The sequence below is a fragment of the Lepidothrix coronata genome, unplaced genomic scaffold (genome assembly GCF_001604755.1).
Source record: "Lepidothrix coronata isolate B3197 unplaced genomic scaffold, Lepidothrix_coronata-1.0 Scaffold69, whole genome shotgun sequence".
Classification (NCBI taxonomy): Eukaryota; Metazoa; Chordata; class Aves; order Passeriformes; family Pipridae; genus Lepidothrix; species Lepidothrix coronata.
In genome coordinates, this window is record NW_016690249.1 from 1,397,367 (window position 1) to 1,419,936 (window position 22,570).

General features: G+C 44.0%; 1 protein-coding gene across 8 annotated transcripts in view; it reads right to left on the reverse strand.

The window, feature by feature from the left end:
• Window positions 1–22,570, reverse strand: part of SLC7A1 (solute carrier family 7 member 1) — a 44,958-nt gene that overhangs the window by 14,481 nt on the left and 7,907 nt on the right. For 3 of the 8 annotated variants that reach the window (XM_017818633.1, XM_017818635.1, XM_017818638.1), the window contains exons 2-6: window positions 21,335–21,434; window positions 9,881–10,264; window positions 5,548–5,706; window positions 3,126–3,300; window positions 1,095–1,219 (exon numbers count right to left, since the gene is read on the reverse strand). In XM_017818633.1, the coding sequence (XP_017674122.1) occupies window positions 1,095–1,219; window positions 3,126–3,300; window positions 5,548–5,706; window positions 9,881–10,250 (829 nt within the window). In that variant the 5' untranslated portion in view covers window positions 10,251–10,264; window positions 21,335–21,434. Of the gene's footprint in view, window positions 1–1,094; window positions 1,220–3,125; window positions 3,301–5,547; window positions 8,671–9,880; window positions 10,265–21,334; window positions 21,435–22,433; window positions 22,518–22,570 lie in introns of those variants that run through there. The other 5 variants (XM_017818632.1, XM_017818639.1, XM_017818637.1 and 2 more) reach the window with 4 other exon arrangements.

Below are 22,570 nucleotides of genomic sequence, written 5' to 3' on the forward strand. Positions count from 1 at the left end.
TATGGGTCTTCAAAAATTCCTCCTGAAAAAAGGACCCCCATAGTTTTTATGGAAAATTTTCAACAACCAAGTAGGGACAAATGTCTAAAAAAACAAAATTCATCAAAATTCAGGCACTGATTAATTATGAAACAGATTTGTGCCTTCCCTGTCCTAAAAAGCTGCTCTGAAAGCAAGGGCTCTTGAGGTTTAACATTTCAGGAGAATGAACTAACAAACACAGATCCATACACCCAGAAGTCAAAGGCAGATGAATGTGTTTCTTCTACAAGGAGAGACTCTAGGGTTGGCTGGAGTAATGGAGCCAGCACTTCTGAAATTCCTTGCTTGGAATAACAGGCAGTATTGCTTTATCTGTCTTTGTCATGACTTCCTTCTTTCTCTGCTCCAACTTTGAAGCAACTCAATTCATGTCTAATGTGAAATCAAGGATCACCTCCTTTCTCCGGGGAATTGAGATTCTTCTTAGCCAGAAGAAATATGACAATGCTGATGGCTTCTCTCTCTAAATGAGGTATCTTAATCTTTAGAGATTAAAACTCCCCCTGATTCTGAGGCACAGCTTTAGGGTGCAGATGACTCCCCAGAGGCTTCCTCTTTCTTTGGCTCTTCAAATACTCCAAACCATCAGAGCTTCTTCAGCTGAAGGCCCTGAAGAACCCTATTCTAAAATAACCTGTTGATTAAAATATCGGTTAGAGTTAAGAGGCTCAAACTTCCCCAGTCATACCAAGTATCTGAATCTGGGCCTTCCCTGTTTGCCTAACTGATAAAACTGGACATGATGGACCATCAGTGACCATCCACAAGAGTGGGCCCTACAGGCAAAGAAGGAGGGAGGAAGCTTGTGGGTTACACGGTCTAATGGCCTGCCACAGCAGCTAGAAGTCAGCACTCAGGCACCCAGGGACTTGGACAAACTCAGCACTTCCACTGTTAGGAGTAGATGATCCAAAACTCTACTTTGAGCTGAGGTTCAGAGAGACAATGAATGTGGTGCCCTGAATTCCCTATTATCTGTGCTCTGCAACATTACTGAAAGCCAATCTACTAGCAACCAGGTTCATAACAACAAAGAACATCTTCCCTCTTACCTGTAGTAGCAATACAGTCAAATCCCACAAAAGCATAAAAACATGTGGCTGCCCCTGAGAGGACTCCATTCCATCCATAAGGCATAAACCCTCCAACACCGTAGAGTTTTTCTTCCTGTGTTTGACTAAAACGCATGGCACTGGATTAGAAGTGATCCTGCCTAGGTGGGAGTAACAAAGCTATTCACACAGCTCATAACAAAATTCAAAGCCGAAGTTTGAAGGAACAGGCTCTCCCTTTCACATGCTAGCATATAAATACCAGGCAAAATGCTAAGCCCTACCCAGTGCTGAGCTCTGGACTGGCCTGCAACAGGTTGGGGAATGCCCAGAATAAAAATGGTTTGTGGTTTGTTCCCACCACCCATTTTGTGGGGTGGATAAAAATGTCTTGGCTAAGACAAAGAGAAAATAGCATTAATATTAAAAATTCTCTCCTAATATTACTGTATGTGTGTAGATATACATATTCATTTAAACAGAAGCTTTTGAAAAGGCACAAGATGTAATTCTAAAAGCTGAAGACTGAGAAACGTAAACCATACACTTTTCACTTAAGAGAGATTTGGGACAAAGTGTAGGTGAGTAGACATAAGAGAGGAATGCAGGGTGCCACGACTGTCTAAAAGCCATCCAATCCTCTATTCTCAACTTCAAAATTCCTTGTGCCAAGCTAATACTCAAACCATGCTTGCAACCCTAAGGGAGAAGTGGAGCCTGCATCCCTGACACACCAAATGCTTTGCTGAGCCTTATCCAAAGTTAATTTAAGTCAACATATAGACACATGCTGATCCCAGTGTACTCTGGATTGGGAGCCCAGATCCATGAGCCTGTGCTGAGTGACAAATAAAAAACATATCCTTCAGTTCAAGTGACTTAAGTCACTTTTTTCAGTGAAAAGCCTTTGTAAGGATGAATTAAGGCAATTAAACTAAAGTAAATGCCAAATCTGCAAGTCTTATCAGGTGTAAGCATTTGAACTCTCTCAAAGAAACTCTATTGAGACTTAGATGAAAACTGGCCCACAGAAACAGCACAACCCAAACATGGATTACTCTGGAAACAGTGATAAAGTAAAGTAAACCCCAGACAGATTTTACAAAAATATGAAATGCTACAGGTCAAAGAGCTACACTTTGAAACTATTGCACTAATTGCTCCTTGCATGGGAATAACAGCAGGAAAGGAGGGGGGACCTGTCCTATAGAAGCAATTTGTTTGCAGCAGGTTGAGTTTTGCAGAGGCTCAAGAAGTGGCTTTTACACAAGCTAAATTTGACTCACACGACATTTATGAATCTCGACAGACTGTGCCAAACTTTGCTTCCTTGCAGGCCAGCATAAAAGGTTACATAGCAAGCCAGGACCGAGCTGATCTATATGGAGATATTTAAAGGCCCTCATTCTGTGTTGCAGAGTCTCAAGCAAAAATGAATAATTTTGTCTAACTAGTAAGCTAACTAACTTGTAAGCTCCTTAATTTTAATCTCGTATAGGATGACAGAATTTTGGCCAAGAAGAAAAATGTCATTAAAAATAGATTTGTGATATGCTTACTGCAATGCATTTAAATTATCTGCAACTTGCCTTCATTTTATTGAGGCGTTTGGAACAAAGTCTCCAAAAGGTACAACAATGCCCCAAGGATATTGCCCAAGCATCCACAGAAAGTACACAGTATACTTGGACATGGCTTCATACAGGCACCAGAGCCAGCCTGGTGAAGCCTTGAGTAGGAGGTTGTCTAAAGAGCTCTTTTCTCTCAAATTTGGATGTCGTACTGGTCACGAGGCTAGAAATGGTCAGTTCTGCAGCAGGGCCCACATTGACATAGCCTATTCCTAGCAGTTTCAGCCCATCAGTACAGACCGCTTTCAGCAAGCACCCACCAAAGCCAGCTTTGCCTCCAAGGTATTTGGCAAAGGAGGCAGCAATCCCATTCACTGGTTTTCTAATTCACCCCACAACCCCCCCTACAAACTTGCTATTGAAAATGCACCAGCTTCTAAGATGAGAAGATGCAACCTACTTGTCTCCATAAATGCTGTGGCTGGTGTTGTAAATGTCCTGTTCAGTCAGATGCCAGTTTTTAACAGATCCTTTCACGAAACCAGAGATCACGACGAAGCCAAGGACGAGGACGTTGATACAGGTGAACACTTTGTTCACCAGGGCAGATTCTTTCACGCCAAATATTAAAAGCCCTAGGGAAAACACGGCAGTCAGGTATTTTGCCACCAGCAGCAGGTGCTGGGGACTCACAGACATAGCCCAACTCTGTTCATGCTGTGCTCTGCCCAACTTACCACACCTCATTTCTCCACAAAGCCAAGTAGCCCAGGTGTAACTCATCCAGAAGCAGAATGAGGATTCCAGCCCAGACATTACTACTGCAGAATGTGCCACATCTTCTCACCCAGCATGCCCACGTGGCATGTGCCGCTGGAAAAGTGCTTTGCTAACACAGCTAAACCTCCAGCACATTCAACGCCAGCTCTGGTCACCTCATGCTGCTACACTCTGCCACCTAGACACAGCCTGGAACTCTACCCAGAGACCCGGAGAAAGCACCATAGGTGTTTTTTTATGAAGGAACATTTTCTTAGAGTTCTTGGCCAAATGCAGAAGTTATGAACAAGAGTCAACTTTCCTTAGAAACAAGGGGAAATACAAGCAAGGACCAAATCCAGGAGGATTCTACTTTTAGCAGCTATTTCTAGTGCTGAAGACACAGAAGAAGGTGGCATATTGGGAATTCTGCTCCCATTTAAATCAGCAAGAGCTTTGCCAGTGAGCTCAGCAAGAGCATGATTTCAGCCTGGTCTTAAGACAAGCTATCTGAAGAAGAGCATGGTCACAGGCTTTGGCAAACACAATCTCACTGAGGCATAGCTTGGCTCCTCAGAACGACAAGCTCTCATAACTTGCATTTACTCTTCAGGTGCCCAATTTTTTAAGTACTGAAAACTTTAATCCAAATCTAAGGCTGAGGGAGAAGGTAACAAAACTTCACACAGGCCTCAGGGAGAGGACAAGAACAACACAGTTTTTTCCTTTTACTGCTACTCCAAAGGACTTCAAGGAGAGGGGAGCATCCTGCGCACTCACCTTTCCTTCTTTTAAGACAGGAAATAAGTTGACACAGCCATATCAAGGAAGCATTTCAAAAGATTGCATACATGCCCATGAAGACTTATAAGGTACCTAGTAGAACTCTGAAGCTCAAGATAGTGCAAGTAGAAATAAACTTGTGGTGCTTATATTTGAGATTAAAGCTGCTCATTCAGCAGCTTTTTTGAGAAAAGACTGGCTTGCATTTTTTATTAAAATCGAGGGAATTTGCTTCATGCAGAGCCATAAAGCCATCCATAATCTGCATAATTTTACACCTTGGTATTGTTAAAGTAAGAAGTCCTAAATTTTCTAAATTGTATCTGAGATGAAAGACCAGAATCTAACTTGAAACTAGAGCAATTATATACAAATGAACAATGAGGAAAATCTTTTCTCCCATTCAGATGTAATCCCAAAAACAGAGGGCTGCTACTGACTTCATCAGCCCTTGATATATTCCTAGATCCAAATGCAAACCCAGATCTCAAAGCCTCCCTTGCTTATGAGGCCTGTGCTCATGAGCACAGCTCAGGCTGTGAGAAGGCCATTCTGATCAGTGGGAAATGTCAGGATAACCTTGGTAGTGTGGCACTGCAGCTTCTGTGTTCTGGAAACCACAAAGGAGTACATAAGAAGCATAATCTTTCAAATTTGCCTAAACTTGGTAACACTTTGCAAGATTCAGTTGGAGCAGAGGTAAACATTCAGAAGGATTTTGATCTTACAAGTTTTCAAAACTTTTCCCAATTATGATCAAAGCCTTGGCACATTTGTAGAAAAAGAAAAGACGCCTTGACTGTTTATTACACACTTATTTCTCTGGATACTTGAATTCACTTCTGCAAACTGAAGCCCATATATATTTTTAAAAAACCAAAACAGTAGTATATGAGACTGTAACCGAGTCTGTGGGTTTTTTCCTCACTTTCCTATCTCAAGGCAGCAAAAACTGGCAGATTATCATAGGGGGAATAAGGTTAATAGACCAACTGTATGAAATTCTTGTGTAATAGGATTTGTGGAGGGAAGGATTAAACTTCCATACCTGATTGAGGATAACAAGTCACCTTTTCTTTCCCTCCTTATATAAAATTTGATTGAAGGTTTTAAAAGTGGCTCGAAAATATTGAGAATGCTCCCCTCTAATTAAAAACCTTGTAAACAGGCTATGCCCTGTGCTAACTCCACAGCAGCTATATAGGTCAATCCAACACTTGTAGGAAAGAAAGAGTCTCTAACATGTCCAAAATAAATCAGGACTTCGTGCTCATTCCAAAAGCAAACAATGAAATTACAGGAGAAGGAGGTCCAAAACTCACAACCCCCCAGTGTTTCACCTGTTAGAATGATGATTATCACCACAGCAAAGATGTCTGGGTATTTTGCTAGCACTCCAGGAGCATCCATCGTCATGTACTTTTTACAAAATTCTTCAATGTGCTTCCCTATGATTTCATCAAATGTTGCACTCCAGGCTCTGGCCACGCTTGAGGTTCCTGCCAGAGGACAGAAAGGACAGAGATCACCCTTTGTGGCTGGCATATGTTCCAAACTAGGGGCATCTTGCAAGGCTTTTTGGCATGGAGGGCCTCAAAGCAACATTACGTGTGCTCCCAGGTGCTGGGAGTAGCCTTTCCTCCGCATATCCAGCTCACAGCCTGTGTTCATGCCTGGCATCTGCTCTGATGGTAACACACACAGGTGGTGGGTCTCAGACTGATGCCCAGCTGACAAGATGAAAAATATCCTTTTAGTTTGGCTTCCTCATAAACCTCAACTTTGCCTTAGATACTGCCCAGACCGACCTTTTCCTTACACCCCCAGCAGCCTGACTTTCCCCCAAACTTGGTAATTCATGTTACCAGAGAGGTCCAAGTGTCGTGCTGGCAGAGGACCCTCGCAGCCCCAGTGGGGTGACTGCAGGCCAGGCAGAGGGACCTCACAGAACCCAGCTGCCCTCCAGCAGCACAGTGCTGGAGCACCAGAGCCTGGACCACACCACTTGCCCAGCTCTGCATGCTCTGCTCTCTCGTGACTTGCAGGTCTGCTCTGACCTCCAGTGCTAGAGCATCCAAGAAAGATAAAGACTCAGATACGATTTACAGGTTATTTGAGCATAAGTCAGCCTACTGCAGGATGCTGGTGATGATCCCAGCAAGTGCCACGACTCCTGCCTGCAGCAAGTGCTCAGACTTTGCCCTCTGGGTTCGCTGCTTGCTGCGGTTTCGAGAGCACCCAACCATGTGCAGCTTGCTGGCATGAGGAGTGAACCTGAAGTCTTAAGACAATCAAGTTAGAGACATTGTATGGACCATAACAGTCAGTTCAGAGAACTGAAATAGTAACAATGAGGAGCTACCACCAGACAGTGACAGCATTTTGTAAAATAAGTAGGTTTGGGTAAAAGCCAATTTCTCCATCTCCTGTGTTAAAGTTACCATCATACTCCCCATGTCTCATACAGTACACTATATATAACTGCACCTAATTGCATGATATAATTACTACTGTACATAATTACCTAATTAAAAAAAGAGGTTGGCTTGGTTTTGGTTTGCAGAGCAGTTCCTCAGAGGATGCCATCAGGGGCCCCCTTCCACCCAGAACAGTTTGTTCTGAGACACTCACCTGTGTGTGGGTGTTCAAGTCCCAACTCCGGCACCTGCAATCATGTCAAACAATGTCCGTGCTCACCTACAGCTAAATCCTCTGCAGCGGCGGCGGGCAGCACCTGTAGCACAGCTGGGAACACTCACCGCCCCAATCCAGCTTTGCAACAGCATAAAAATAAGCTGCAGAACAGACCTGTTCGGAGACTCTTCTGTTCACTGAGACAGCAAAGTGCACAGTGTGAACACCTTTAATGAGGTGGGACATCATTGCCATCAATTTAATCTTGAAAAATTCCAAAAGTTATTGTATACAATTGTATTACAATTTTTCAGCTTAACTTTGGCACGATTTGAGGAAAAAGACTATTTTAACGCTAATTTTTTTGTCCTAGCTCTAATATTTCATGTTCTAGGACAGGAACAACCAGCTCCTGCATGTGTTATATTAGATGCCAGTTGCTTGGATGCCAGTTCCACGTAGTTATCAGCCGTTTACCATGAACTCTCTGTAACCAACAGCCTTGAGGGAGCAGGGGGAATCTGACATTCTTCCAACATCGCAGACACCTGGATAATCTCCTGCTGTTGCTAAGAGAGCACAGTGCAAAGACATTCAACTTGTACCCAGGAGGACTGGGTCAGCCAAACCCCGCCAGATTTGATCTGATTCCTGCCTGCAGCTCACCACCCCCAGGAGAACTGCTGAACGCAGGTGTCGGACTCACAGCAGGAACAGGCGCAGGCTAGAAGGTCACCAAGTGCCAGAAACCCAGCAGCAGCCATTCACCAGGGATGCTGTTACTCATCATACTCATCATACTACCAGCTCCCACCAGCTTCCAGTTCCTGAAATGCCTCCTACAATCTGGCATGGTTCCCCAAACTCACATCATCCCAGAAGAAAGGCCACAGCAGATCCTGGTCCTGGACACCTTCTTCCTTCTCTCTAGACCTTAACTGATCAGTTGCACACCCATTTTTTCCTCATCACCCACCTCCAGGACCTCACATCAGCCTTCCCCCAAGCCAAGTCACTTCAATTAATTAAAAGCTATTGGCCACCCATCCCAGGACCCCAGGATTTCTTTTTCCACCCCCACAATACTTTCTGAACAGATGCCTGAGAACTTCAGCATGAAAACATCAAGTAGACTGATCCCCTTAGAGATGCAAGCTCAGTTTCAGTGGCACTGCTTGGCATTTTCTCAGCACAAATGAGAAAAAAATTGGCTTTCTGCCCCTCTCAACTCCTGGCTCTGAAATGCAGCATGTGCCTGCCAATACATCTTTCTCCTCCACACCCTTGAAGCTGCTGGGAGTTGTCCTTGCTCACAGGAGGGGCAATTAGCATTGGGAAAAAGGTTGGATAAGATAAAGAAACAGAGACCTCCTATACTTCATATCCTCCCCCAGTTGTTTTTCCTCCTTAGCCACCCTTCCTCACAGATTATGAGGAAGCTAGTTTGCAAACATATGTTTTTGACACAGGAATGAAATAAAAGCAAAAAAGTTGTGTTTGAACACATTAATAGATTGTATATTTTTTACTGAATTTTCTGCCTTGTGATAATACACTGAGCAGCCAACTCTGAAATAAAAACTGAGGCAGTCATTCAAAAGCCATTATGACAGGGCAAAAAAAAAAAGTCTCAGAAATACCACTCTGAGCCCAGATCCTGAGCATATAACATTCAGAAGGCAAATCTTTTCATCGTGCATTTGCAGAATCAGGTTTTGGGACAGCATCCACAGTTATGTCAGTCATTTTGGTCGTCCAGTATCATGGTGGGAAGGGACCCAAAACCAATTAGATGAGGAGCACGAAGGAGACGATTTATCATTACCTTTCTGGAACAGAAGAAAAATCACCAAAAAGTCTGTTCAAATTTTCTACATGTAGCCTAAGCAGAGTCCATTTTAGAAGTCTGGAGGAAATTACATGCTCACTTTTTAAAAAAATTATTTTTATTCCCTCCTTGCAGTGAATATTATTCACAAAAGAACAGCAGGACTCGGATTTCCTAAGGAGATGAGCTTAATGACTCTGGCTTTTCATCTCATTTCTTTCTTTTTTTTTCTTTTTTTTTTACAAAAAAAAAAAAGAGGAAGAGAAAGGGAGGAAAATGTTTCAGGTAACACACAGAGCAGAGCCAACATGACCTCAGACAAACAGCTGCTAAGCCACTATGTTGTTCTTGATATGATCTTACCCTTCATGGGAAGGTGAATTCCATGGAAACTAAATTCCAAAGTAGTACTCACATATCCCATAAAATGCACTAAAAAAACCACCATGCCTTTAATAATTTAGCATACAATCAGTTTTCACTTTAACTAGTAAGCTTTCACTCTCAACTGGCAAGTTGGTTGCAGACTTAATTACAAGTGTGATGACAAGCAGCCTGCCCAGAATGTGCTTGAAAAGACATGAATCCTTAATTAGCAAAGTGTGGCTTAGTTTTAATGTACCAGCTCAGTTGTATAGCACATGCTCTGAGCTTCATCCAGGGCCTCTCCTAGTGGGAGTCAAGGGCTTAGAAGGGATTTGGTTTGTACTTTTCAGAGACTGTGAACCTGCAGATCATCCTCAGCTTAATTCTGCAGGCATTCACAAGACAAAACTCTGATCTCCAGATACTTTAAATAGATCCCAAAGGGACCAGAATTAATCCTTGATCAGCTGTGAGTACAAATGCTCTGTATAAAAGCATCTTTCCATCAGCAATTCCTTTCTCAGCAGAGGGAACACTCTTTTGCATCCTGGCAAGTGTGCAGCAGCTAGGGGATGCCAAAGGGATGAGGTGGAGATTCAGAAGTCACAACAGCAATAAGCCTGCATCAGGACAAACCCTCACCCAACAGCACACCACTTTGTAGCTGACTGACAGGAGCCAGCAAAAACACACCCCACAGATGAGTCTTGAAATCCTCTGTGAGTGCAACAGTGAACCACCTGTTTTGTAACAGTAGCACAGGCACTCAAACAAGGCTGACCTTACAAACCAGGCTGCCACCCTGAACTAAATCTAGGGTGTCACAGCCCACCCACCATACTTACCAATAATATAGGAGAGGATTAGATTCCAACCTGTGATGAAGGCCCACAGCTCACCCACAGTCACGTAGCTGTAGAGATAAGCTGATCCTGTCTTAGGAACTCGAGCACCGAATTCTCCATAGCAGAGTCCGGCCAGCACTGAAGCCAAGGCAGCAATCAAGAAGGAGAGAACGATGGCAGGTCCCGCATTTTCCCGTGCCACAGCTCCAGCCAGTACATAGACACCGGCACCCAAAGTGCTGCCTACACCCAGAGCCACCAAGTCAAACGTGTTGAGGCACCGCGAAAGCCGACTGTCTTCTCGAGTGCAGTCAACATTTTTCCGGCGAAGAAGCTGGTTTCCAAAATTGGTAATTTTCTGACACTCCATCTTTGTGTTTGAGCCTGCAAGAAAGATGCTGCCATCATTATCTAGCACAGAATACCCTTCCAAAACAGCATCGCTGCACAGGTACAATGCTACAGCACTGTTACATTTCACCAAATGAAACTGCCCACTTTCCACCTTTTTACATGGCAAAGTGTCTCCCATTTTACCTAGACTTAGCACAGGTAATTAAAACAAACAAACCCAAAGTACTTTCTGCTTCCAGCTCCTAGCCATGCTGCAAAGCCTGTGTGATCCCAGAGGAGAGGCAGCACTTTAGTCCAGCTTCCACCCCACTACACAGTCACCCAGTCAACACACAAGTGGGCAAGCCAAAAATGCAAAGTCCACCTTTCAGATTTCAGAGGGGTTCTCCTGTTCTAGGCATAAGAGTACTTTAAAAGTGAATGTCCCAGTTGCCCCATTTACTACACTTTGGGTCACGCTGCAGAGAGCTCGTGAAGTGCACAAAACAGATACTACTGGGATGAACTTAAACCTGAGGATGTTGTAGGGGCATACATAACATATCCCAACCTGATGGGTGCTCAGTCTGCAGGAAGACCTACTCCAGGATAAATTCCCCTATCAGATGTATTGTGCAGACATCAGATTCTCAGAAACAACTGCTTTGCTCTACAAATCTACAGGCTGTGTGGACACAGCCTACAAGGATGAACCTCATCTTCCATCTTAGACAGCATCCTGTAGCTCTGAGAGCCCAACCCCAACATCCACACCGCACCATTAAGCCTGGCTTCAGCAACAAGGCTTTAAAAATGTTTCTTCATTTATTATGGAAAAGAAAAAGGTTCTTTTATTTTGATGCAATGCTGGACTGTGGTGTACACTTTCCAGCAGTACACACTACACATTAACATCAATACTATGATGAGAATAATGTGTAGGCAAAAATATTACTAAATGCAATTTATAAAACGATTCAGTGAGATTGGTACTTCATCAGCTCCACAAAAACCCAGTGTAAAAGGTGGGAAAATACATGCTAAGAAACTTAATCAACTGTTAAATCCATGCTTCAGTTTTGTCACCATAAAATCAACTACAAAACCAAAAATCCTCTTCCCTTTTCCAAGACACCAGTCCTAAGTCCTGGCTTAAATCCCTTTCTCGTGGCTTTATGCTAACTCCCCAACTATGAGAAAGTAATTACAACTGCATGAACAGGGTTGAGGATTTACAAGTCCCACTGTGTCAGGAATTGTCTCCCACCAACGTGCTCCCAACAGACATGGATTTAGACAAATGGAGAAAGGCAGGTTTGAGGCCAATCAGAAAAATCTCATTTCACTAACCATGGGAGTTCCCAGTGCATACAGAGAGGGAAAACTATCTTCTCTCTTCAGTAGGAAGACAGACCTAAGTTTTTAAGTAAGTGCATTCATATGTCAGATTGTTCATGCAGCCCACTTGAACCTTACACAAATTTGTATGAGCCAGGATTGCTTTTGCCTGGACACCTGCCCACCCCTCCAAGTCTGGGAAAGGACAGTCCTGAACTCTGAACTGGATTAAACACACATCATTGTAGCACTGGAACATTCCCTATGAATTTTGTAAGTTTCTAGGACAACACAAGTCCTAGGTTTTGCCTAACTCTCATCAGAGTGATGCAGAGATCCCACTGATGCCTCCATCCTATGAAGACCACAGCGATGGGGCTAACTTATCCACTCTGCTCAGCAGTGGTTCTGGTTTACATTCAGCCTGGAGCTCCAGGAAATGGGAAGAATCCCAGTGCCATGCACCAAGAAGAAAATGCTGCAGAAGATACAAAAAATGCCCTCCAAATCAAAACAAAGAAATCTCTGTCATAAACTGCAGCCAACTGTGAGAGATACACACAGAGGATGTGCTAATGAATTTATTTTCCAAAGTCAGTGTCAAAGGCAAGACCAGTTTGACTCAGAACCAAACTCGGGATTTCAGGACAAACACAGGTTTATTCTGAGGTATACAGAAACATCAAGACATGCCAAAGGACTGTTGAAAAACAGTTTACTTCTTGCTAAGTCAATATTTATGACAAGGTTTAGACGTTCAATGGCCTGAACAGAAGAGTTAGAAGCAGCATAGAAGACTACAGGGAAGTCCCAGCTGAGGCTATTAATAAAGACAGAAAAAGGAAAGGAGGTAAAGAGATGATCCAGCTCAGGGAGAAGCTGAGCAATGTGCCAGAGGTCTACAGGGATGCAGTGTAGGTGGGCGGGGCTCGCATACCCTTTGCATACTAGAGCCCTAGTCAGGCCTGGATGGACCCCTGTGGCTGAGCTGGACAAACAATAGGGAGAAAACTCAGAGATTTTCCTGAGACATTTAATTCTTGGTGAGGCTACAAGTCTAGGCCTCCCCAGATCTCAGCAATTTATGCAATGTTTCATGTTCCTCAGGATTTGCACCTCCAAGTTGACATCAACCTTGCTGAGCACACTGGGTTTCATCCTACAAGGTGCTGAACACTTCTTACGTGGAAAAGCAAGATGAGGGAGGAGGGTTGGACCGTGTAACGTGCAGAAGGAAAAGGTTTGTGATGTGCACTCCTTCATCAACACATGGGTTTCTATGATCCCCACACAATGGGAACAGGGCTGAACATAATTGCTAAATGGCACTAATGATATGCTTGCTTGCAGAGTGTGAGTGACCTACTGTCCCCACACAGCGCACAAAGCTCCAAGGAGGACATGTTCTGTGGTGGACAAAAGAAAAAGGCAGAGGTCAGGCTGTGCAGTCTGACATTATCTTTGTCTAGGCAAGTGCCTCTTGGTGGAGGTGGACCAAAGTTCCCTGCAGGTGAGAGCCACTCTTCTTCCTCCTTCCACCACCACTGACACCCAAGGAGCTGTGCATGCTAAGCCTCTTTCAGGATTTGGCTCAAGGACTTTCTGGCTTCAAAAACACGCTACTTAATAATAATGGTAGACCTTTTACTTCTTACATAGCCATTTACCTTAACTAAATCTGGTGTCTTGCAAAACAAACATGACTTAGTGGTCCCAAATCAATGGGAGTTTTAGCTCTGCTTTGAAAATGGAGGTGTATCTGATACCCAGTGCCCTGCCGTCACATACATCATAAGAAATCACTTCTTTGGCAACAACAGAGCTGGGGAGGGGCAATGACCCCAGGAGAAAAACAGCCCCTTAGAGCAGGGATGGAGGATCAGGGCATGAACTTGGCAGGGTTTTTGGGGGCAGAGTGATGTACAATTTATTCTTTAAAAAAAAAAAAAATCTAGTGATTTACTTCAAGTTTATGTATTACTCAAGAGTATCCCACAAGAAACTTATTTCAAAATTATTTCACTTTGGAGCTCCCTCTGGCACATCTACAAGAATTCACAGATGTACTACAGCTATCAAGAATAAAGCAGAACCGACTCTTATGGATAATTTGTTTAGAAGAGGGGCTATTTAATTACAACAGATCTGGAAATTAAGATCAGCATCCTGCAATTGGCTTAATGCCAGTGGACAGCGTTGTTCTAGCTCATCTCCAGATCAAGATATCAACTTCCTCCTGCCCCAAAAGCCTCTCAAAATCTGAGCATCTCTGTTGTGAATAAAATGCTTCCTACAGCTGCAGGTAACAGCCAGGCAGCTGCATGCAGGGTATGGTACCCACACTGCAGCCATGTTCTGCGGCCCTTGAACACAGAACTGTCGTTCATCTCACAGACAACTGATCACCATCCTAAGCACCTCTTACATGTTTTCACTGCTTTTGAAACAGCAGGTACCAAATCAACCTTTCACTTTCAATTATATTCACTGTAGCCTGACAAAGAGACCTTCAATAAAGATAAGTAGGATTTTTTTCAGGAGAACAATCTTTTGCTTTAACAGGATGCAGTACAGGGGTCATTACACCTTTGCCCAAAACCCTTCCTCTGTATCATTTGTTATCTTTGCAATTGTATCAAAGGGTGATTTTGGTGGAGATTATTATTTTTCCCTTCTTAGAAGTTGGATCCAGCTGTGATCTGACTGTTTCAGACAGCGATCCTTGCCTTTGAAGTGAGGAAACGTGTTCTGGGCTGGTTCCTCCCACTCCCACTCCCAACCCCACTTGACACGATGAGCCATTTTTTGAATGTACAGTCAGTATTCCCATGGTATAATGCAGTCCTAGCAACATAAAACAATATAAATTATTCCAGAAATGTGACCTGATGGTACATAACCACCTTCCAATTGAGGAAACTTGATCTGAATGAACGGCGATTAGCTTTCTTCTGCACACGCCTAGCTCTCACCCCTGCTTTAGCTTTGGTTTCTCCAATGAGAAACAACAAGCTGCAAGCCTCGACCACTCAGATCCTGCATAGGAAATGCCTTCGCCCCAAGGCTCTGGGCATTCCATGTTTCAGCAGGAGCCAAGGTCTTTTAGAGCACTGGGAAGCAATGACACACTTGGATAACTTAGCAAGGCGGATCCTGGGGCAGGGGCCACATCCTCAGGTGAAATCCTGTCCCACTGAAGTCAATGGCAAAGCTTCCACCAACTTCAATAGCAGCCAAATTCCACCCAGTGCTACTGGTCCTTGTCTTTTATTTACAGTGCATTTTATGTTTGTTACTCTTGTTCCCTGTCCAAATTCTTGTGCCTTGACTGTATTGTATTTTCAAATAAAATAAGATATTCTTCCTCCTCTTATCTAATGGTTAACATACCTATTATATCAGGTCGATAGATTTCCTTCCCCATTAACAACATTTTTAAAAACAACATTCTTCAAAACAAACTCATCAGATAATAAGCAATCTTGCATGTGGTTAACAGCAAAAAGTAAACCATAACAAACATCTGTCCAGCTAAACATAAAACACCATGTATAAAAATAAGCTGACAGGACACCATTTTACACAAGCAGTACTATCACTTCCTCAACAATTACAATTTGTTTCAGTTTCTGAAAAACCACTCCTTATCTTTTTCAAGGCACTGCTGCTCCTGAGAATTTTCTTCTCCGTGTTGCAGAAGAGCATAAAATTAAAGCTGATTAGGCAGAACAAGGAGTTTTCTACTAAGGAAAAAAGAAAACCTAAGCCTAACCCTGCTGCATGTCTAATGAATTCCTCAGGCACCTCCTTGGAGGAGGCATGAGCAGAAATCCCCATTCAACATTGTCCCACATATGCTTATTTTGAAACATGGAAAATGTGGAAACGTGGAAAATGTCTACTGCCATCAGTACTCTTCTCTCACAGCAAAGTCATGTTCTGTGGACAGTCTCAGATTTGTTGAAGGTCAAAATGATGCTGAGGAAAAATATCCCCCATATAGCTGTATCATCACTGCTACTCATCTGCAGAACAAAGAGCTTGTGCTCGCACCACGTTGGTATATTTGCAATGTGAAATGCTTTTGACCCTGTATTTTTAGTTTAAACACAGTCAGCTCCTTGATCAGGCATGTAGTGATGACAACTTTTTGATCAACACATGGGTAACAAACCCACTTGGGAGCCCTTGCAAAAGGCTGATTTTGCTACTTCCATCCCCAAGGTAGCATCATTCACAGAGAAGTCCTATGCAGAAAAAGAAGAGGTGGAAAACCTCAATTCCTACTGCTGCTGTGAGCATTACAGATACTTTGGGGGCAAAGAGATCATGTTGTAAGGGATGAAACTAGAACCACTGAATGTTTTTTGAAGCATCATTCAGACAGCCAAAAGTCACCAAGGCATGTAAGTCCTCAGTGCAATACTTGACAGTATAAAGCAGGAATTGTGTCTGATTCGTCCTTCCAAAATGTCTTGCCTTGAAAATCTCCAGTATTTTGTTATGTTACTCTGCAACAAACAACAGAGAGGAGACAAGATGGCTACAGAAGATGCTGAACTTTCCCAACAGACATTTGAACACCTACCTCAAGATTTTTAGAAACAGAAGCAAAGGATGTGGCATCAGCCCCCAAGGTGCATCTGGCTGTGTCCCTGAAGCTGTTGCAAGTGTCCCCACCACCTGTGCTGAGCAGGGCAGGCAGTTTAGAGAAGACAAGCTTGAAACAAGTGCTGAGAACTGACTCAGAGGCTGACTCTGACTCACAGGCATTTGCAGATGCCAGCCACCAGCAAAAAGGCTGACGAAAGTAAAGGCATGACCAAGCGTTCACATTATGCAAAACTGGGAGGCATCTTACCATAGCAGCAGCAATGGTAAGGAGTCCAAGCCAAAAGCCACCAAAGTAGCTGTAATTCTTTGCATTTGTTTCACTGTGTGTAGAGAGATGCTGTCTTGATGAACTATTTTAACCAGACAAGGAATGTATTGTCCATGTGCTGTTAAACTGTTCCCTCCTTGGTTATCATAATTCTATATTTTTTCTTTTTCACACTGTGCATATGTATGCCTATATCTCAATATACATTAATCTAGATTACATCACAGTATATATATATATATATATATATATACGGACATTATTGTTATATTCTTTGCCAACTCTGTCATTAAAAACGAAGATCAACCACTAGCAAGGCATTTGCTACTCAAAAGAAGGAAGCCACTCAGTTAAATATAAATTCACACTAAATTAAGAGAAGGGCACACACATGTGGGGGTGTGAAGTGTATACAATATACAGTCTTATTCACCTGCTTAACAGCACACTGCCCATATGAAGGGGACCCTATTACTCTGCTGAGTGCAGATCTTTAACACCACAGCAGAGGTGGTACTGGGGGACCAGCACACTGTCACAGATGGCTGGGCATGGTGCAGGTTCTGTTACTCAAGCTCCTGAGTGTTAGGGACATTTCCGAGGCAGTATCTCCCATTCCTCTCCACGTCTCATAGACCTGGAGGATTTCTTCCATTGGAAAAGGAGCAGTGAGGTGCCCTCTCTAATCCCTACGCCACCCACTTACTGGCAATCAGTTACTGAAGTGAACACCAAGTTCCACTGGACATGAAGAAGGTGCTGATGCTCTAGTACCACCCTGGGAGAATGTCAGGGTGCTGCAGCTCACCCATCTGCTTTCCGTACTGTTACGGCTACCAACTGTATCAAGGTCAAAAAATCCACTCCCATCCCAAGATAACTTTCAAGATGGCAAAGACAATCCTTTTCCCCAAGTCCAGGCAAGAAGTCTCAACTTCCCCAAAATTTCAAAGCAGGCAAACTTCAATGTTTTGTCTCAACACCTGCAGAAAACTCCATCCGGGTTATTTGTGATGATACACAAAACCCATTTTGAAGTGAGCAGCCATTTTTGACCAAAACAAAGGAGAGAGGTTCCTGCTGTGAAAGTCATGGGAAGAATGCTTCAAACTCTCAGAATTCAACCTTCAAAATCTCCAAAAGGGAAGCTGTGATGCCCAAAGCTCCAGCTGTGATTAACATCAAAAGTGGCACTCAGTAAGCCATTCAACAGATAAAAGGTTGGGTAAACATTTATTCCCCTGCTTAGCTACTGCAGAAAAACACATCCTATCATGCTTAAATTGCAGTGAGAAACTTGATGTTACAACTGCTTTCCAGCTGCAGACATGATGAAAGGTTAGGACAGGATACCACTCAAGTGTTGCAAGAACAGGTTAGAGAAATACCTTTTAGACAAACTGGATATAGTGCACCCTGCCTCAAAGCAGGAAAGACTCAGGTGCAGCCAGACAGCATGTTTGTTTTGGCAGGGTTAAATCATGAAATCAGATGTTCCTCTCCCCAGGCTACTGCGCTGTAGTACCCCGTAGCTGTACCAGAATAACTACTGGGGAATTGTTCTGAAAACAGCACCACTGCAACGAACTCAACCCTCTGCCTACAGCTGACTGGGTAGCAATCCACCACAGACAGCAGCCAGGGCAGAGGAGAGGGATGCAACACTTTCCAGGATGGATTCCCACCGAAGAAGTACCATCCAGCAAAAAGTGCCTTCAGTGCTCTCAGCCCTTTCAGTCCACACTTCAAATTTTAGCTACTGAGGATCCTCTGTCAGCTCAAAACAGCACCCAGATGTTTGGAGAAGGACAGCATCGCATTTGCCATCCACAGCTCCTCAGAGATCAGAAAGTTGGAGAAATGTCTTCCTGCCTAGCCAAAGGGCATCACACCTCTCTAATTGCATGAATCACTATTTTCTGATGAAAAAGCATCTAATTGAAAAGTCTCCCACCAGGTCTAGAACAGTCTTCTCAAACAGTTCCTCAGCATGACTTCAAATTACACTTTGTAAGAAAATTGCTTGATTTAACTCCCTCAATTTGTCATAAAACCCAAGGGGATCTCCACCAATAATTAAACTTCCCAAATGAGAGCCTGAGACAGACTGCCAGGAATTCAAGTGAAGTGACCCATAGCCTGCCAGGGACTCAGCCTACGCATCGAGCAGAAAAAAACTTATGCTCTGGGAAACAATATCAAATAAGTGAGTTTCTCTCTCTCCTTAAAACAAGATAAAATGAAGACAAATCTTTGCTTAGCCAAAAGTCATTCAGCCTTGTCATTCAGCATGCACCTGTTGTGGTCCTTGGACAAGAGTCCTTGGAAGAAGATGGAAGAATGTCCCTTAGAGGATGAGGAAGCAAGTCAGACAGAGATAGAAGTTGGCTGTTATTAAAACAATAGTGGGGAAACAAACAAAACATTAAGAGCCCCAACCTTCATATAGAACAAAAATATTATCCTGCACAGTCATGGGACAAATCCAATGACTCTGACAGATAGAAGGAAGGAAAAGACTTCTCTGAACACCGCCATTTCACCAGGACAAAGGGCAAGAGCTGTGTAGGGATTTTCAGGTGTGGACAAGGGGCAAATCAAAATGGGTATAAATCAGTGTATTTTGCTATATCTCTGAGCAGGGGGGAGCAGGTGGAGGCCAGCAGGTAGGTTATGGTGAGCAGTGGCAGCTCCAGCCGGAGGCAGGGCCACGTGGCAGCAACAGACCCTGGTCACCCTTGCCAAGCAACCCATGAGCATCCTGCCAAGTGACAGGCTGGACCATGGACCTGGGTTTGGCCACCCCCATGGACCAGCATGTCTGTAGGTCAGCGTTCAGTGTTTCTCTAACAGGCACACTCCAGCATTGTTGCACCAGTGCTGCTGTTCCAATTAAAAGCTTCCTCCATTCCCATAACAGATACCGACTTGAAACAGAGGATCCCTTTACTGGGAAAGCAGGAACATTGTTTCTATGCACAAGGTGGAAGTGTTAGAAGAGCTTTTCCAGAGGAAACACTGTAACAGACCTCAGAGGAACTGCTCACACAAGGGAGAGCTCAGCCTGTGCGGGACACACATTTGTTCAGGGAGGAAGAAGAGTAGAAATCCTATGTGGTCAAGTCACAGGGTTCCCTTGCCTTATGCCAAGATGATTCCAGGTTTCTGAGAAAGGTTTTGCTATCCTTGGGTAACTGTGTATGCAATTTAAGTATTCAGAGTCAGCATGGATGGGGCTTTGAGCAAACCCATGGCAGGAGGATTGGGCTATATGGATCTTCAAAGGTCCCTTCCAATCCAAACCATTCTAAGATTTTATGAAACATCAAAGTATGCCACACCATTCCTTTAGGCTTATGCAATCAAAACAAAGTCATTAGAAAGTAATTAGAATATATTTATTAATTTAGGAGTTTTTCCAATGATTTGCAGGCCATTCTGCTTGCCCTAGGCAGAACTGCCAGCCCTGCACTCTCATGTGGCTTTTGGATAGTGACTCAACATAGTGGAAGAATTAAGAAAAACTTCCCTGTTCTGAAGAAGCCAAAATTAATTTCTCATTGAACATGCCAGATGAATTCAAAATATTATAACCTTCTGAGGGCACTTGCATGACTACAGATCAAATACTAAAGCTTTCTGTGAACATGATTTACACCATATGAAAGAGAAGACTAGTGTGAAAGGAGCTAAAATGTTTGCTTTTAGTCTCAGTATTCCCACATTCCAGTCATAATTCAAGGGCTGGGGAGGGATCAGCTCCTTCCAAGCCTTACATGTTCATCATTGCAGGCACAGACAAGCACTTCACACCCTCCTTGGCTGGTGTGTGCAGCCACGTACTCTCCTGCAGCAGAGAGGATGCTGCGTGTCTGCAGTTTCAGGGGTGGTTCTTCCAAGTAATTCCCACGAGAGAGTTCCTCAGAAGGGCCCTTCCCCGAGAGACGGTGCCCTGAGCACACTGGAATAAAAGCAGTGACTGAATGCTGATCAAACTAGTACTACCCTTTGACCAGACATACCCCACTAACCAAGGTCACACTCACTGCTGAAGGAGAAAACAGTGCATGACTTAGATGTGCCAGTGATGCCCCAACAGTCTGGAAGGAAGCCCTAACTGAGACAGTTTGGGCAGCCCAATCCAGGGCATGCTGAGCACCAACGGTGTGGCCACACTCCCAGTGTAGCTGGGATATGCAACTTGCTGATGGTTAACAACCCCCTTTCCCTGCCAGTCCATGACACATGCCTCACTGGGGACTGTTGTTTTGGGATGGGAATTGGGTTGGGCAGGGCAGTCACGGAGCCTGGCTGCCAGGACTACAGGATATGTCCACATCAATGTAGTCTAGACATACACTGATAGAAAAATAGGAGCTGAGGATGGTGCAAAGCAGTAGAGAAGAGGAGATAAAGTATGGGTCTGTGTGAGGGACAAAGAGAGGGAAGGTGACAAAAGCCACCTGCCCCCCCCCTCCCTTTGGCCAGCACATGCAGGGATGACACCAAGCTTACCTCCCAGGCTGCAACAAAGCACCGCTTGTTCAACCGCCCCTCACCATGGCAAGGTTGGAGGGCAGACACTTCTGGCCTGAGATCAAACCATCCCAGCCATGACTGCCCACCCTGGCTCTCCCAGCCTGGCCAACACTGCTACGTGTCTTTAGGTTTACAACAAAGTGCTCACATTGCATCATCTTCCCACCTTCCTCCCCTTTCCCAGCAGCTACCCTCTCACCATCAAGAGCAGAGAAGGTGGCTAAAAATGCACTAGTGTTTAGGAGTAGCAGTGATTCAGAGTTTGTGGGGTTTTTGAAAGCATTACACTCAGTTTCCATGGCAGCTTCGCCCACGCTCTTTCCTGCTGTTAAAACTTCATGCTCCATAAATTGCCCACTTACGTTTCAGTGTTTGACCCAATCCTGCCGGTCTTCTACAGTTGCTCAGTGTCACACCCCAACACTAGTCAAATCCCTTATTCGGAAGGACAGGAGCGTCCAACTAGTAAAAAAAAAAAAAAAAAAAAGGAAGGCATATAAAATGGGATTACTTACTGTGAGGAAAAAAAACACAGTCTCAGAAGTGTTTTGTCAATAATCCCACAACCCATCATGGTAAAGACTTCACAGTTCCTAAACTGACGGATTTACAAAAAAATGCCTTAGAAAACTGCATCCATTTTAGGCATTTAAGTCTAAAATAAGTACAGAGTATGGTAAATGATACAAGCATGATGTTTGATCAGTATGTCAATAGGGTAACCAACCCCTGTTTTCACACACAGACAGACTAGTTTTGATATATTCTACCTAAATAAATCTTACCAGGAAAGAGGTAAAACGCTGATGTGCAATTAAATTTTACAGTGAGGTAGACATGGAGGTTCTTTTGCTTTGGGTAAATACTCTTTTCTTAGCCATGAGTTCACCATTCAGCTCCTTCCTGCTCCCTGACAGGAGAGCTATTGTCTAGGGAGAGTTCTGCCTCCACCTAACCCAAATGCTCAAGGCTGCAAGGCTGCTGACAGGGAAGGGCTGGAGGAAAGATGTATCCAAGGCACAGCGCTTTTCATATTTCTCTCAGAACTTTTATCAAAAGCAGGATGAAGGCTTCCCACTCCTGTCTGGGATCAAATCAAGACTTGCTGAAGTTTGTGGGGGTTTGGGGTTCCCCCACCCAAAAAAGCAAGGATGACACTGATCAGCCAAACTGTGAGCCAGACCACAAGCCACATATTTCAGGTCTCACTGGTGCCAATGCCATGCAGAGGGATCCTGCACCCCCCTCAACACAGGGTTCCACACTGGCCAGCCCAAAGAGAGATCTGGGCAGAAAGCTCAAGTATGTGAGAGCTGAAGGAGCAGCGAGAGCAGGGATGATGCAAAGATACTAGGAAGTAAGAAATGCAAAAAGTTGGCAGGTTTGGCTTAAGCCTAGCCATGAGGCTGCTGCAAAATACAGTGCAGGCTCAGCCCCATTTTGCACAAGGAGAGGCATTACCTTGTAGTCAGCCTTACACTTTATTGCGCTGTCTGTGTGGTAGAAAGCCAGCTCTCGCAACCCACATTTCTCCATGAAGAGAGCTTGTTCTTGTTCCCTGGGAAGCACAAGTCAATTTACAGATGAGATTACTCTCA